At 35.6% G+C, this 15,852-nt stretch overlaps 1 protein-coding gene across 2 annotated transcripts; it reads left to right on the forward strand.

The window, feature by feature from the left end:
- The first annotated feature begins 685 nt into the window (after nucleotides 1-685).
- On the forward strand, nucleotides 686-12,709 carry LOC135597230 (1-acyl-sn-glycerol-3-phosphate acyltransferase PLS1-like). 2 transcript variants are annotated; one of them, XM_065089923.1, is made up of 12 exons: nucleotides 686-965; nucleotides 1,354-1,476; nucleotides 2,214-2,258; nucleotides 5,110-5,149; nucleotides 5,817-5,890; nucleotides 6,083-6,142; nucleotides 6,806-6,883; nucleotides 6,973-7,131; nucleotides 7,387-7,512; nucleotides 11,191-11,283; nucleotides 11,470-11,553; nucleotides 12,365-12,709. In XM_065089923.1, the coding sequence occupies exons 1-12, from the start codon at nucleotides 885-887 to the stop codon at nucleotides 12,569-12,571; spliced, it is 1,170 nt and encodes a 389-aa protein (XP_064945995.1). In that variant the 5' UTR covers nucleotides 686-884; the 3' UTR covers nucleotides 12,572-12,709. The 2 variants fall into 2 exon arrangements, with proteins under 2 accessions (XP_064945995.1, XP_064945996.1); XM_065089924.1 differs by lacking the exon at nucleotides 2,214-2,258 and having other exon boundaries at nucleotides 697-965.
- Nucleotides 12,710-15,852: the final 3,143 nt, after the last annotated feature.

A 15,852-nucleotide genomic window follows, 5' to 3' on the forward strand; every position in this document is an offset into this window, starting at 1 on the left:
GATTTTTAAATTTATTTTGGATATTTATTATTATTATTATTAACTATTCTGAGTAACTAAACACAACCAACATGAGGAAATTTGAGTTCGTGGTGGTTCACCAACCTTTGCAGGAGACGTACCTTGAACCAACTAGAGCAGTTGACAATTTAAGACCCGAATTTGATCGCACTTGCGACTTCATTACTCATAAAGTAGAGCCAACTGCTTTTCGCTACCCACCGCCGCCCCCATTTGCCAATATGGTGGTGAATTTGTTACTAACAGCCACTTTTCGCTACGAACAGTGTCCAGGCAGGCACTTCTCGACCCGTAGCCGCAGGACAACCCGATCCAAGAAGACCCGATTCGGTGATCTTGACCCTCTTTCTATCAACCAACCGGAAAGCGTTTCTCGTGCTGCGCCGTCGGTCGGCCGGGAGACGGGAACAGCAGAATCCCTCTTCCCTGGTGTTATAAACCTATTCCAACGCCCCCAGTCAAGTTCTTTTGCGCAAATCGTACGGGAAGGTTTAATCCACGGGTCCCTTCGGTCCAACCAATGGGATGGCGTTTTCTCGTGTTGCAACGCTCGGCTGGGACACTGGAGCAGCAGCATCTCCCTTCCATCGCCTCATAAATCTCTTCCAACGTCCCCAATTAAGTCTTTTCCGAATCTTTAGTGTGAAGTCTAAGCGTGGACCCTTACCACGCACCAATCGTAATCCGTTCTCTCGTGTTGCATCGTTCGCCCACGACACTGCAGCAGCAGCGTCCCTCTTCCGTGGTATCATAAATGTCTTCCAGCGCCCCCAATCAATGCGTGCAAATGGGTGCGACTGAGGCCCATGTCCGAGCGGAGATTTCTAGCTGAGATAGGGTAAAGATTCTGCTTTGTCTCGACCATGTCGATCGCCGCGGCGTTGGTTGTGGTTCCCCTCGGCCTTCTTTTCCTCCTCTCGGGGTTAATCGTGAATCTCGTCCAGGTAGCCTCATTTTTCGCCAGTTCTTGTTCTTTTCTTGTCGCAGCTTTTTTCTTTGATAGATTTTTAGTTTTTTGTATAGATTGGTGGAATATGGGTGGAATTTCCAGTTTTTGTTTGAAGAAGTCGGATAATTTTAGCTGCTGTTGTAGTTTAGGTTTGGTTTTTAGTTCGTTATGGCATTTCATGTTCCTTGTCGTCTTGTTATAGACCAGACGGTGATTCACGCATTTTCTTTGTCTTAGATTTGAGCCTTTTGACGTTTTCAATCTACTTATCTCATTTACTTGTGTTCTGTCTTTTTGTTATTTGTCAAAGATTCGATTTTTCTTTCTATATTAGATTTTCTGCAAGCATGGTGGCTATTTATTTTTAATTTCCTTCGCTGCAGGCTATCTTTTTCATCACAATTCGGCCTTTCTCGAAAAGTCTTTACAGGAGGATTAACAGAGTGGTGGCGGAATTACTGTGGCTCCAGGTTATCTGGCTTGTTGACTGGTGGGCTGGTGTCAAGGTAAACTTTCTTAAAGTTCTAAATTTCATCATAATTATTTCCTCTGACCATTTGCTCATCTGGTATGACTGACATATCCTGTTTGGTGTCTGTGGATTACTGTCTATTTTGCATGTTGAGGTGATGCTGATGCATGTTCGCTGCAGCATCTTAAGCAGGGAACTTGCTCTGTATCCGCTGATACAGGTTGAAATTGATCGGAATTTGATTGGTACCGACCTAGATTGAGTCTAGTTTTAACCCCAATGGTGAAATTGACTGTCGGGGCCTCTTTTGGGCTTTAAATCCTCCTCTATCCCCCTCTTTTGGTCACTCTCATGCACTCTATTCTCACTCTTTCTCACACTCTTACTCGTGATTAAAATTCAAATGAAAACCTAAAATAGACCCTTTAAAACCTAATATGCCAAAAGGAACTAGATCAATTTTATAACCTCATAATCGGAGATGATGAGATGAAAGCTCTTAGTTGAACAAATTCTTTTAGCATGGAAGTTGTATAGCAATATAAACAAACTATAATCTTTATTATGATTTTTTTTTCGCATCATGTCATACTTAAAGAGGCCAACTCTAATGCTAAATCCATCCTAGAATGTCTAGTTTTAATCGGATCAATGGGCTTACAAAGAGCATTTATGTCTTGAAGCATACATGAACGAAGAATGTTTCCCAATAAGATTACTAAATTAGACAAAAGAAAAACTTACAAATCTTTACAAACTTTTTCTTCTCAGAAGATGAGGAGTCTAAGAGAGCGTCAACTGGCTTATGAGATCGAGGTGATTCTTTATTGCTTGTCGATGCCCTTACAAGATGTACTAAGGGGTTTTTATAGAGATATAAGAGTGTTGAGAGGATTCTGAAGGATGTTAAAGTTTTTATCTTCTTTTATTTTTTTCTCAAATAAAGCTAACATTCTACTTTCGAAGTGGCTTGCCATATTTGCTCCGGTGGTGATGCTTTTTTGTTATTTTTCATCGGTCGGTTGTTATCCTGTGTCAATTGAAGTGACTTCTTATCATTTAGTATCAGTTGGGTCGCCCCTTGAAGATTCTTTACTTATACCCCATTTTCATCCATGATTTCTTCTTCATCTGCATTGTTTTATATTATTATGCATTATACTTCATTTACAAGTTCATCAGTTCCATTACCTTCCTATGGTCTAATAGTATCAGTTTCATTTACAAATACATCGACCCAGTCTTCAGTGTCGTCCTAAATGGTGGTGCATATATAATTCTTGTTCCATGATAATTTCTTGATTCACCTAATCTGTCATTGGGATATAGATTATATGTGATATAAATTTATTAGAATATACCTCGTATTATGAACCTTAATCTACTAGCCTCATATTGTATTAAACTCTATTGTTTATAGTGTAATGTGCTTTGTACTTCTAATAGATTCTTTAGTTGACCTTTAATGAGATCTAATTAAGTAAAAAATGACTAAGAAATAGTAAGAGGAATGAATCAGAATAGATCTCATCAAAGGTCAAATGAAGACTATAGTATTAGAAGGTATAAGACACATTACATTACAAGGGATATAGTTCAATACAGGATGAGGCTAGTAGCTTAAGGTTCGTGGTACGAGGTGTATTTTGATAAATTTATATCACCTATACATCTTATTCCAAGAACAGATTATCATTGAACAAGAACTATGTATGCATTATTTGGGGGAAGACATTGGAGATTAGAACAAAGTACCAGGGGATAATATCGAACCATGGGAAGATAATGGCAATGTTGAACTTATAAGCAAAGTACAATACATGATAATATAAAATAATATAGATGAAGAAGAAATGATGTTTGAAAATAAGATATAACTGAAGAATCTTGAAATGACCACTCAACCGATACTAGACAATGAGAAGACACTTTAGTCGACACAAGACAACAACAAACAGTTGCAAAATAACAAAAATAGAATGTTAGATTTGTTAGAAGAAAAAAAGAAGATAAAAAGAAGCCACTTTAGTCGACACAAGACAACAACCAACAATTGCAAAAGAACAAAAATAGAATGTTAGATTTGTTAGAGAAAAAAAAAAGAAGATAATAGTTGTAACCAGGGTTTGCCGTACCGAGCCGTACCGCCCGGTACGGGCGGTACGTATCGGTCCGACAAGTTGTCGGTACATGGACCACACTGTACCGGTCCGCACTGTAGCAGTGCTACAGTGCTCGGTACACCTCGGTGTACCGGTCAGTACACCCGTACCGTACCGAGCACGAGTCGAAACGCCAGTACGGTACGGTACGGCGAACCTTGGTTGTAACAAACTTTAGAATACTCTCGACTCTCTTGTATTTCTATAAAAACCATTTAGTTCATCTTGTAAGGGCATTAACAAGCAATTGATGCTCTCTTATACTCCTCATCCTCATAGAAGAAAATGTTTGTAAAACTTTGGAAGTTTTTCTTCTGCCTTGAATAAATTAGTGATTTTTTTTAAAATGTTCTTTCTAGATGTACAACTTAAATACTTGAATGCTTTTTGTAGGTCTGTTGGTTTAACTTATGATACTAGACACCATAGAGTTGGCCTCTTTAAGCATGGCATCATACGAAAAATCTTTATAGTAAAGATTATATAGTTTATTTAAATTGTAATAGAACTTTCAGACTGAAAGGATTTTTTCAACTAGGAACTTCTATCTCATCATCTCTAGTTCAGAGGTTATAAGGTTGAACTAGTTCCTTTTGTGAGGTTTTTTGGGGATCAGGATTTGGGTTCCGGGTTTAAGGTTTAAAGGGTCGATTTTAGGTTTTAGTATTAGATTGATTCAAGATCAATGGAAGCAACTTCACGGAGGCTCATATATCTAAGCAACTTCCTTAGATACACTTTATTATTTTCTAAATATAATTTATATACCAATAAATTAGGACAAAAAACCCTAAGAAATGATTTTCAATTTTTTGGTCATTTTTTTATCTTTTTCCTGAAAAACAAGTATGCCAGTGTCGACCGGTATGTAACAATCTGGCCAGGGACCGATACCACCAGCCGGCATGGCACAGTGGTTCTTGGATTTCAGTTCTATTGAACAGGGACATGTTGGTCAACATGCTCGTATGGCATGGATTGGCATGACATAAATCTGAAATCCATGGTTGGAACAAGTATATCTGTCATCTTTATACCATAGTAATTATTGTTACATCCAAACCACTTAATTATACAAAATACTATACTTTCTGCAAAAGCATTGTCAATGTCATGATGGGATATGATGACTGTAGACATTCAATCCTTTGAAAGATCCGTGTTCTGAAAAGCAGTTGTTTCTATCTATGCTGCACATGTATAAACTTATTTATAACTTTTTCACATGAATTTCAAATGTTAATGTTTGAATCCATTGAGATGGCAACAGACATTTTAATGAGAGCTCTCATCCTGCCTCTTCTTCTACTGCTACAACATAATTTTGTCCTTATTATTGTGATGTGGCATCTCCAAAATTGTTGTCTGTACTACTGATATCTACATTTTATGTTTCTTTGTAACCAAGTGGTTATCCTACTTGACTTGGTGGTTCATGAGATGTATGCTGCTTATGATATATTTTAAGATTTAATAAGTGGATAATGTACATTTCATGGTTGCAGGTCCAGTTATTTGCGGATTCAAAAACTTATGCATTAATGGGTAATTACTCTCTCTCTCTCTCTCTCTCTCTCTCTCTCTCCCTCCCTCCCTCCAGGAAACTAAAGACATTCTCACAAAGTTGAATGGTTGTTTTCTTGGGCCTCATGTAATGTGGAGCAAGGAATGGAATTTCAGGTACCAGTCGATGGTCCCTTCCATGTTGACCCTCCAACAGATGATATGCTGGCATGTACCGCCGGTACCCTTCTGCTGTTGGGGGGTTGGGAGGAAGAGGGAAGGAAGAGGAAGAGGAAGGAAGGAGGAGGAGAACAAGAAGAAGAGAAGCGGGAGAATGAGAATCAATGAAGATGGTGTGGTGGGCTGCAAGTGACAGGTGGATGGTTGGTGGGTTGGACAACAGTGGTAAGGTGACAGCATGGAGGAGAGATGGGCTTGTGAGGAGTCATGAGCCCTAAAACAAAACACTTGATACTTTTAAAGACCAAAAAAGAAAGATAGCCATGCTGCTATAAAGAAAAAAGGCTGAACTGCACTACTTGAAATGGGGCGGTCCGGACCTTGATTCATGCTCATACTAGTAAATACCTGTTAGTTCGGACTGGTTTGAGCAAAATTGAATTTCCTACCATGGAGTCATATTGTTTATTGTTGTTAGCCTTACAACATGCATAAATTGCCTTATGAGTTTCTCTGTTTAACTTTACAGGTAAAGAGCATGCACTTGTCATTTCAAACCATAAAAGTGACATTGATTGGCTTGTTGGATGGATTTTGTCTCAGGTTGATATGTATCTCTATTTGTGCATTATATAGAAATAGCCTAATTAGTGCATGGGTTAACTCCAGCTATGCATGTTCTCCATTTGTCAGTAATGGAATCACATGCTTGAAAAGAAAGCATACTAAGGTAGCTTGTGATTCATTGTTGATTATTTTGTAATCTTTTTTACTAAATTGATTCTTTTATCTCAGCGGTCAGGTTGTCTTGGTAGCACGTTAGCAGTGATGAAGAAATCATCAAAGTTCCTGCCAGTGAGTATATAAGTCATTGGCATTTTTCTTTTTCTTCACATTTAACAGTTTCTTTACACTCTTTTCTAAGATAAAAGGATTGCATCTAATAGTTGTAATATCAAAATAAATAATAATTGGAATATACATCTGTTAGGACAAAAAAGTTTTGTAACAGGTTTCAGCTTATCTATTTTTCCCCTCTTTCCACAAGCAAATCACATGGAAACTTATTCAGTGAAAAAGACATGACTTCCTGTACTTGAGTGTTGAAGATCCTCATGCTTTGGTCATATGGTAAGCAAAAAACTTTGTTTGACAGTCAATCTTGTGCTTCTCTAGGAGTGCAGATAGCAGAGAGGATCTCAACTTCAGGATACATTTAGACTCTTTTTTGTCCATTTGGCCTGTGATCATTAGTTTTCCTTTTTTTCTTGACTTTCCCCTCTAATTGTAGAGACTTCTTTGATTCATACCCATGATGCTACAGTTGTGGAGCATATTTAGTTTTCTTAGAAAAGTTGTTATCTCATTAATAACTTGAGTATATGTTTGTTTAAGATATGTTTGTACTTGGCAAAGTATTCGGTGTATGCTTGGTAATGCCATTCTCAAGGCTTTTAGTTTAATTTCTTATTATGTCAAAGACTGCTTTACTATTAGTTATGTACGACACCTTTGCAGGTTATTGGTTGGTCAATGTGGTTTACTGAATACCTCTTTCTGGAAAGAAGTTGGACCAAGGATGAAAGCACCCTGAAAGTACTATTTACTTGCTTACTGTTGTATAGTGCTGACACTTTTTAAATTTTTATTCTTTCTGATTTCGTTTGGATAACTGTAACATGCAGTCAGGTTTGCAACAATTAAAGGACTTCCCTAGACCATTTTGGTTGGCTCTTTTTGTCGAAGGGACACGTTTTACGCCAGCAAAACTTTTAGCAGCACAAGAGTATGCAGCTTCACAGGGTCTCCCAATCCCTAGAAATGTTCTCATTCCTCGTACCAAGGTTGTTTCTAGTTTTTAACAAGTTACTGTTGTATGGAGAATTTCTTTTCCTGGCTTCCTTTCGTTGGTCTTGTCTTTGAGTTTGATTGTCTTGAAACTATCCTTCACTTGATATCTTAAGTACTAGATGAAGCAATATAAAAGGGTAGAATGACCTTCAATATACATCTTTCTTGTTGTCATGGATTATCTGTGGTTTGATCAGCATAGATTGAAATCTCTAGATATTTATTGACACTTGACATATGATTTTCAGGGTTTCGTTTCAGCTGTAAGTATTATGCGATCTTTTGTTCCTGCTATCTATGACGTAACAGTAGCTATTCCTTCAGATCAACCTCCACCAACAATGTTTAGGATTCTAAAAGGCCAATCTTCAGTGGTACGTATGCTAAATTATGGCGACTTTCATTGTGTGTCTTCTATACATAATTCATTGTTGCATTTAGGCAACATATCTTCAAAGTATTTGAATTTGCTTCAATTCTGACACAAGGACTATGGTTCGCAGATCCTGAGAATTTGGAAATATAGGAATGTATAATTTATGATAGGGCTACATTCAGCAATATGTGCTTGCATATGCACATGTTACTTATATTTTGTGGTCATCAATGGAAGATATGTTTGAAAATGTTCCTATGGTAATTGATAATCAAGTTAATTGTTGAGAGAATCATGACTTGTACATGCAATTGATGATACAATCTCACTGAAAGTACTAAATCATTTCATCTGAAGTGAAGGCCATTTATTTCTAATGCTAGTTCTGATATCTACTTAATACATGATATTTTTTAATGTTAATTTTATAGCCACCTTGTGGATTTGACGTAGCTACAGTTTATTGAAAAGTGCCATATACTTAGAGGATTCAATATTTTGATATCTTTTCTCTGGGTTATACAATCTTATCTAGTATCAAATTATATAAGTTCACATACAAAATGTTGGAATGATAACTGCATTGATATTTTTGAGCTTGAGCAGAATTTCTTTCATTTTGCATCACAAATAGACATAAACTTTGTGAGAGTCAATTTGTAGAGAACGTTTTTAAAGCTGGCCTAAGCTGATGCCATTATTATGCCATGATGCCTAAGCTGAAACTGACCAACAATTCTGTGTTGTTAAACTTATCCCAAACAGAACTCTGGTTGGGTTGCTGTGGAGAACAGGCCAGAGAAAGCGGTCAGGGAGGGAAGGGAATATGCTCATGGGTAGCACCAGAGGTCTATTGTTTAAGGCGTTAATGGATGAGGCTCTGTGAGATTGAAAAGGAAAGAGAGATTAAGCACAAGGGTGAGAAAAAGAATGAGTGCCTTGGGGAAGACATCATTCACTAAATGTGGGACCAATGAGGATTTTCTTTTTATTGATGAGATTCAGTATCAAATGATCAGAGATAAAAAATATGGAGTAGAACAGTCAGTTGGGAAGCATGTACCTCACGAGCACGGATCATGGAGAGACAAAGGGCAACATGAAAGAGATGAGCAATGTTGACAAGAATAGAGGTTGGAAGGATATATGTGGAGTAAAGGCACTATATATCATTTTTGAGTGAAGGAATCAGAGATTTGGAATCTGGAGAGTGAGGATCCATAAGTTTCTAAATGGAACATTAAACTATGTTGACCATGGTGGGGCAGGTCAGGCTGCCCAATGTGTCAGCAACTGTTCAACTTCATTGGTAGTATGAACCCAGGGTTGGCTCGAGAACCAATAGAACTCACTGGCTTCAATCTGGGTTGTTTAGTATGAATTCATGTTGATCAGTGCACGTTACATATTTGTTATATTATCACATGTTAAAACAAGAGTAGTCTTCCATTTCATGGCTGTGATTATTCCCTCTAGGTGTTAATACTGTTCTGTGGAGCTCCTGGCTAAGCATGGTAGCCTGTAGCCGTTCGTAAATTAGCTGTGGCTGATTAATTGGTCATGAACTGTCGAATTCCTGTTAACTAATCAGAGTTGTTTACTTGGCTTCAGAAAAAATATGTCCAATCTTGAGTCAGTTCAGTTGGTGAAAAAATATATGAAGATTTTCCATTTGAGGAGGAATAAAATTTTATTCTGGAAAAGGACAATAGTTTCATCCAGAGTTAATGTAAGTCTTCTGTTTACAGTAAGTTGTACTTTTGTGGAGTGGCCATGGTAGACGGCATTGCTACCTTCACTAGAAAAAGGTCTTGCTGAATTTCAAACTTCCATTAAGTTGGACAACTTTTAGATAGATATCTGATTTGACTACAGCAGCCAAGTGCTGGAAGTCATTTAAATAACTTTTGTAACTTTTTATAGCCAATTGCTAGAAGCTACTCTATCTGCTCTATCTTTACCTGATTTTTAAACCTTCAGTCAATAGCAACCGTAACTTAATTAGATGCAGTATCTTCCTGAGCATCAGAAAGGAAATAAGACTAATTGTCACCTTTTTAAGCATTTGGCTCTGGATTTTGTTCCAAATTATCTTGATGAATTCATATTTCCCTTCGATGTGTTTTGTATGTATTAACAGAGATTCTAAAGAGCCTTTTTGGGATCCTCTCTTTACTGCACTAGCAAACTTCTACAAAGCTGAGACATTGATATGGTCTTATTCTTAGGAGTATAATTGCTGGGTATTTGAGATATTAAAACACCATAGGTGATATGTAGCAATAAACCAAAAAAACCTGCGTAAATCCTAGAAGATATGTGATGTAGGATGAGTAACATAGGGATTTCTTTTTTGAATAAGGAATTAGAAAGAGAAAAAAAAAGGATAATAACTTAAAAGATAATAATAATAAAAAATTAGATAACTATCAGACTCGCTCTGGCTCAAGGAGTATACTCCCAATATGAAAGTCTTGCACCTCCGCAAATCTCACACGTGGACGATAGAATTATTCCATTGGAAAAGCAACTTATGGCCTCACACCACTCACACAAGAGGTGAGAAAGAATTCAATTTATTGATTCATCTTTTGATCGATCCATTACAATGTTCTGGTCCCTTTTTATAGATATAGATACAAGAATAAAGAGGAAAAATACCAAAATAAGGAAAATTACATGATATGATGTATTCCATTTGAAGAAGGTAACAATTCTGACTTGGTTTGAAAAATAATCTTCCTCTCTTGATGGTATTCTCAATTGATAGATTTTTATCTTTGTAAAGATTAATGGTCAGTAAAGATATGTAATCTCTAATAATAAACAAATCTTATTTCTTTCATCTTCACTACATTTGGTTTTTTTTCCTCCTTGTTGGGTAGATATTGACATGTGACTAGTTATTACATATGCAAAACATCCTAAATTTATTAAATTTATTTTATTGATAAATCAACTAAATTGCTCCTACATGAATACGAGCAATATATTACCAGAAGGAACACGGAGAATGATGTCTCATCTGCAAAATTAATGCCAACAAAAGAGTAGTATCCATCAAGAGTCTGGGCTACAAGCATAGATGGAATACAGCATATGTTATGTGTAGCAAAGAACCAGATAAACTTGTATAAATCCTAGAAAATATGAGAAATATGTTGTGAGATGATGAACACCACGAACAATGTCTCATCTGCATCATTATTGCCAACATCAGTGCATTATCCATCAAGATTTCAGGCTACAAGTGGTCTAATTCAGTTGAGAATTTTTTTATTCTCATATTGTACATGTGTATTAAAAAGTTAGAAAATCAAGAAAATTTGTATTATTTTCATGTTAAATTAGGTTATTTCAGCTTCTATTTTGACTTTAATTCTAAAGGTTTATTGTTATATGTAGGATTGTATTTGTACTCTTCTTTGTACACATTTCTGTAGTAGTTATCAACCATAGATGTTATGTTGGCTGTATGGTTTACTCCTGCATACTTGACCAACATTGCCAGCAACCATGTGTGCAATCTTTAGCCAGTATGGATTGGTCTCTGCCCTCTACTGTCAGTGACCAGTGAAGTTTCTTATCAATGATTGATAAAATAATTGCTTAACATTTTAATGTGTTTTGGATCTGTTTTCGACTTTGTTCTCATCTAAGACTATTATGCTTGCAGGTACATGTCCATATTAAGCGGCATGAAATGACTGATCTACCTGAAACAGATGAGGGAGTGTCACAGTGGTGTAAAGACATATTTGTGGCTAAGGCATAGTATTCTTTCTTGCATGCTGTATTAGTCTTCCAAGGATCTTCTGTTTTTGTTGGCTATAAAACATGCAATGTAGTCACATATGTTTAATCTCATTTTCATGCAAAGATGTGATACTACTTTGCCTTAATGACTTCTTAATCCTTTCATAGTATCATCGAACTTGTTTATTCTCTCTGACAGGATGCTTTACTGGATAAACACAAATCGGAGGGCACTTTTGGTGTTGAACCAAGACAACTTGGTCGGCCTATAAAGTCTTTGCTGGTAAGATGTTAATTGTCTTGTCAATATATAAAAACAAATTATATGAAGAAAAAGTTTTTCATTAAACATTAGACTAAAGGTTGCCAACTTGTAATATCATAATGCATCCCGAATTAAGTTTCATACCTGGGTGAAACTCTTCTCAACAAGCCTGTATAAAGCACCTTTCTCATGGTACATTGTATTTCTATATACAATGCCTTTGCTAATAGGAAGCTTACACATTGTGAACATTGACTTTGTCATTATAGATAATTCCAACTGTCTTGTTATGGCATGATTGGAGTTGTCTTTCTTGTCCCAATTTTATTTTGAAGAACAAAGATTTTGTTCATGAGTAGCTAATATAACATGGTTGTTAAATCAAGGCTCTATCCAAGCTTTTTTCTTTTGAATGTGAAACTTCTATCAATGATGCTGGAGTGTAAAGCAGCATTCTCATGGTGTATCAGTCGAGATAGTCGATGACCTAGAAGAAAGTAATGAGGAAGGTGAAGATGCTTTTGCTGATAGGAAGCTTATGATTTGTGAACTTTAGGAATCAAAGAGTCTAGGTGGCTTGCTGTGATATGACTAGAAGTGTTTATCTTCACTATTTGCCTTGGGGTTTCTATCTAATTAAAGAAGTATATATGCTGGTCTTATTTTCATTCATCTGAAACAATTAAAATCATTTTTTTCGCAAATGAAAGAATTATATTATATTGAGGTGATAATTTGTTTCGAGATGGTCATAATTCCTACTGAGACTTCTACACAATCAGCATATCCTGTATCTTTTATCTTTCTTGATCGATAAACTTGGCAACAGGTGGTGGTATTTTGGTCGAGTCTTCTGTCATATGCTACATTCAGATTCTTCAAATGGACAGAACTCTTGTCGACATGGAAAGGAGTTGTGCTCACCATAGCAGCAGTTATACTGGTTACAATAGTTATGCACATTTTTATCCGTTTCTCACAGTCTGAGCGATCAAGCACAGCCAGAGCTGCACGGAACCGAGCAAAGAAAGATTAAGCATTCTTCATAACATTGAAGCATTTAGCCAGTCTATTTCAAATAGCAAATTTGATGTACCTCTTTAATTGAGATTATTAATCTACAATCCTGATATGATCTTTGGCTTTTTTGATATGGAAGATATGATCACATCTATAGCTGCTTGCCACTTGAATGTAGTAAATTGTGAAAGCACTTTCAAGTGTCAATCGTACTGTCACTACCTCATTAGGATGAATACCTTATTAGGATGAATCATGGAAATTGCACTTTACTCCATCCCACATATCCCGAGTAAAATATTATGTGCCGCTCTGATGTAATTCTATTTCGGATACATAATAACAAGGCAGCCATGCTTCAAAAATTATTAAGAACAAGTTAGAAGGCAAGACTGATTTTGTAATTCTACTGTTGTATAATACTTTTGCTCAATTTCTGTGATTGTATGATCCTGACTGCAATTGATTCATGAAGCTTAAGCTTTCCTTTGAAGCTAATGGGAGAGATCAGTCAAGTCTATGTTCTGCGGCTAAAGCTCTATTTATGATCTGATACAGGAGTTTTTTGTTTCCCATTCCATGTCCTCTTTACTATCTTCAAGAAATGGAACCCCATCTCTTCTTTGATGCTCCTTTTTTTAGTCCCACCTCCAGAGTTATATGTCTGAAAATGAGATTATATTGGGAGATATAAGCAAGAAAATAGAAGAAATATGCTGTCACAATGAACCTCTCAAATGTTCTCGCAGATGAGTTTGCCTCACTCTGCCAGATTCAGTTCAAGCATGAAAGAAGCTGTGAAGCAAATTCTCCAAATAAATCAAAATTGGATTAGCTCAAATCAAATAATTAAGGAAAGGCTGTCTTTTGACTAGTAGTCATCTTTTTCTCAACCAAAACGATGTTATAAAATGGTGTGCGATATATGTTCGATACGGATGGTACATGTCGATATCATACTGTATCGTTAGTGTACCGTATATTGATATGTTTGGTATAGCTATATAGTAGGATATTCACAACTTTGTTCACAATCTTTTTTTCACCAAACAATCATACAATTTAGAAACTATCATTTTTTTTTCTCTAAAAACATTTTGAATTCTCCAAAGATCACATACAAGTCTAAATCAAAATTAGTCTTAATAAAAAATCATCATTAAAACAATTACATGATGAAATTATTCCTAGACACGAAACAAGCAATTTATTGATCAAGAAAACATCGTATACCATTCAATACACCCCAATGGGTATAAAAAATTATGGAGGATCAAGCATGCTCACATTACGAATGTACTCATTCCTTATGAACAAGTATTTGCACGTCTTAGATAATTTTACATAAGTCCATATCAATTTGTATCATAGGATTGAATGAAAATCATGTTTGGAGGGGGCATCATAAAGTTTTGTTTTGATCGAAAGTTTCAATTCCTCTTGATCGTACTAATTTTTAGTGGACTATTTGATTCGATATGATGATATTTTGTAATTTATACGTATCATTTTTTTTCATTCCTTGCGTTGTGGTATTGCATTTGCTAGTTAATATTTCAAACTTAAATATATTTCTAAAATGTTAAACTCTCTAAAATATCCTAAAAAATTTTACCACCGCAAGACAACTTTAAAACATATTAGTGACAAACCACAAAGATTAACTAAACAATATTAACTATATATATAAACCTAAATTTAGAGAAATAATTATGATATTATATATATATAATATATATATAATATTATGATATTATATATATAATATCGTAATTATTTCTCTAAATTTAGGTTTATATATATAGTTAATATTTTTTAGTTAATCTTTGTGGTTGACAATTTGTAGTTGTCATTAATATGTTTTAAAGTTTATATATGTTGAATCTCAAATTTTGATGATGAAATCAATTAATGAGTTTATGATCTAATCTATGTTTTGAGAAAAGTGATGCAGGATTAACTTCGATCATGAAAAAGTAAAATAATTGAAGTAGAAGAATCAGATATTGGGCTGGAGTTAGAGATCGAGCATCAAGTTAGAAGAATCGGACATTGTGCTAAAATCGGACGTTGCAAGAGTCAACATGTAGATGGATCGAGTAATACGTCAAAGGAGAACATGATGCATCGAGAGTTCGGATGAACCAATGATATACTGTACAACACAAGATTCTATGTTTTGTAATCGTTTAAGTCATGGTCGTCATAGTTTTAGGTCTTAGTTGAGTTAGATTCAAGTGTAACCATGCCAGCTTAATTAAGGACCCATTGGCACTTAATTGAGGACCCATCAGGGACTTATAGGCATTTTAGTATCTAAAGGTCAAAAATTTTGATCCCTCTTTTGCAACATCCATTGGCTCATTTGAAACAGAAGTTTGGGTAAGTATTAGGTGTCCAAAATTTTCAATATCAGTGTCAAAAGAAAGGTATAAGAGTCTAATTTTAAACAAATAAGGTCCTGCCTAAATCCACATTTAGTGCTAAAAATTATGGCTAAAATAATTTATAGGGGTCAGTTTACCGAAAAATTCCAAATCCATGGTTTTGTGTCTAACAAGAGAAAGAATCGGATTCTAAGCAGAAATCTTTCAGATTATTCAGAATCAATATATGAACAAAGACTAATATTTCTATAAGATGGGGTTAGAAACTTGCTTTTGAGAATTATGAGCCCAATTTAGAAGATTTGAGCAAGAAACCTCAAAGCTCCCAAATTTCTCTTCTTCTTCTTCCCCCTTTTTTTCTTCTTCTTTCTCTCTTTCTTTCTTCTTCTTCCATGCAGCTGCCTTCTCAGGTTTCTTGAGAACGAAAGCAGAGAGGCTTAAGCAGTGGGTTTTGTAATTTTGTATATTTTATAGTTTAATCCTTGTATTATTATATTTACGATTAGGTCCTCAGGGTTTACATATAGGTCCTCGGATTTTTTTTTTCTTTTTGAACAGATCCCCAAATCTTATGAATAAGTTCTCAGATTTATACTTTGGCTCTTTTATTGAATTTAAAATAGATACTTACATTACAACTAGAAACTTATATGAAAATTTAGAAATGAGGGATGTTACACTCTCCCCCCCTTAAAAGAAAATTTTAGTCCTCTAAATTTATCATACCTCTATCGATGAAAAGACGACGATAAACTTTTTTCATTTCCTCCTCTAGCTCCCAGGTTGTTTCCTCTCCAGAATGATGTCTCCAAATTACTTGAACTAGAGGGATGACCCGATTCCTTAGGATCTTTTCTTTCTTATCAACAATCTGAGTGGGCTCTTCCACAAAAGATAAATCTTTATCAAT

The sequence above is a fragment of the Musa acuminata genome, chromosome BXJ1-11 (assembly GCF_036884655.1).
Source record: "Musa acuminata AAA Group cultivar baxijiao chromosome BXJ1-11, Cavendish_Baxijiao_AAA, whole genome shotgun sequence".
NCBI classification, from domain to species: domain Eukaryota; kingdom Viridiplantae; phylum Streptophyta; class Magnoliopsida; order Zingiberales; family Musaceae; genus Musa; species Musa acuminata.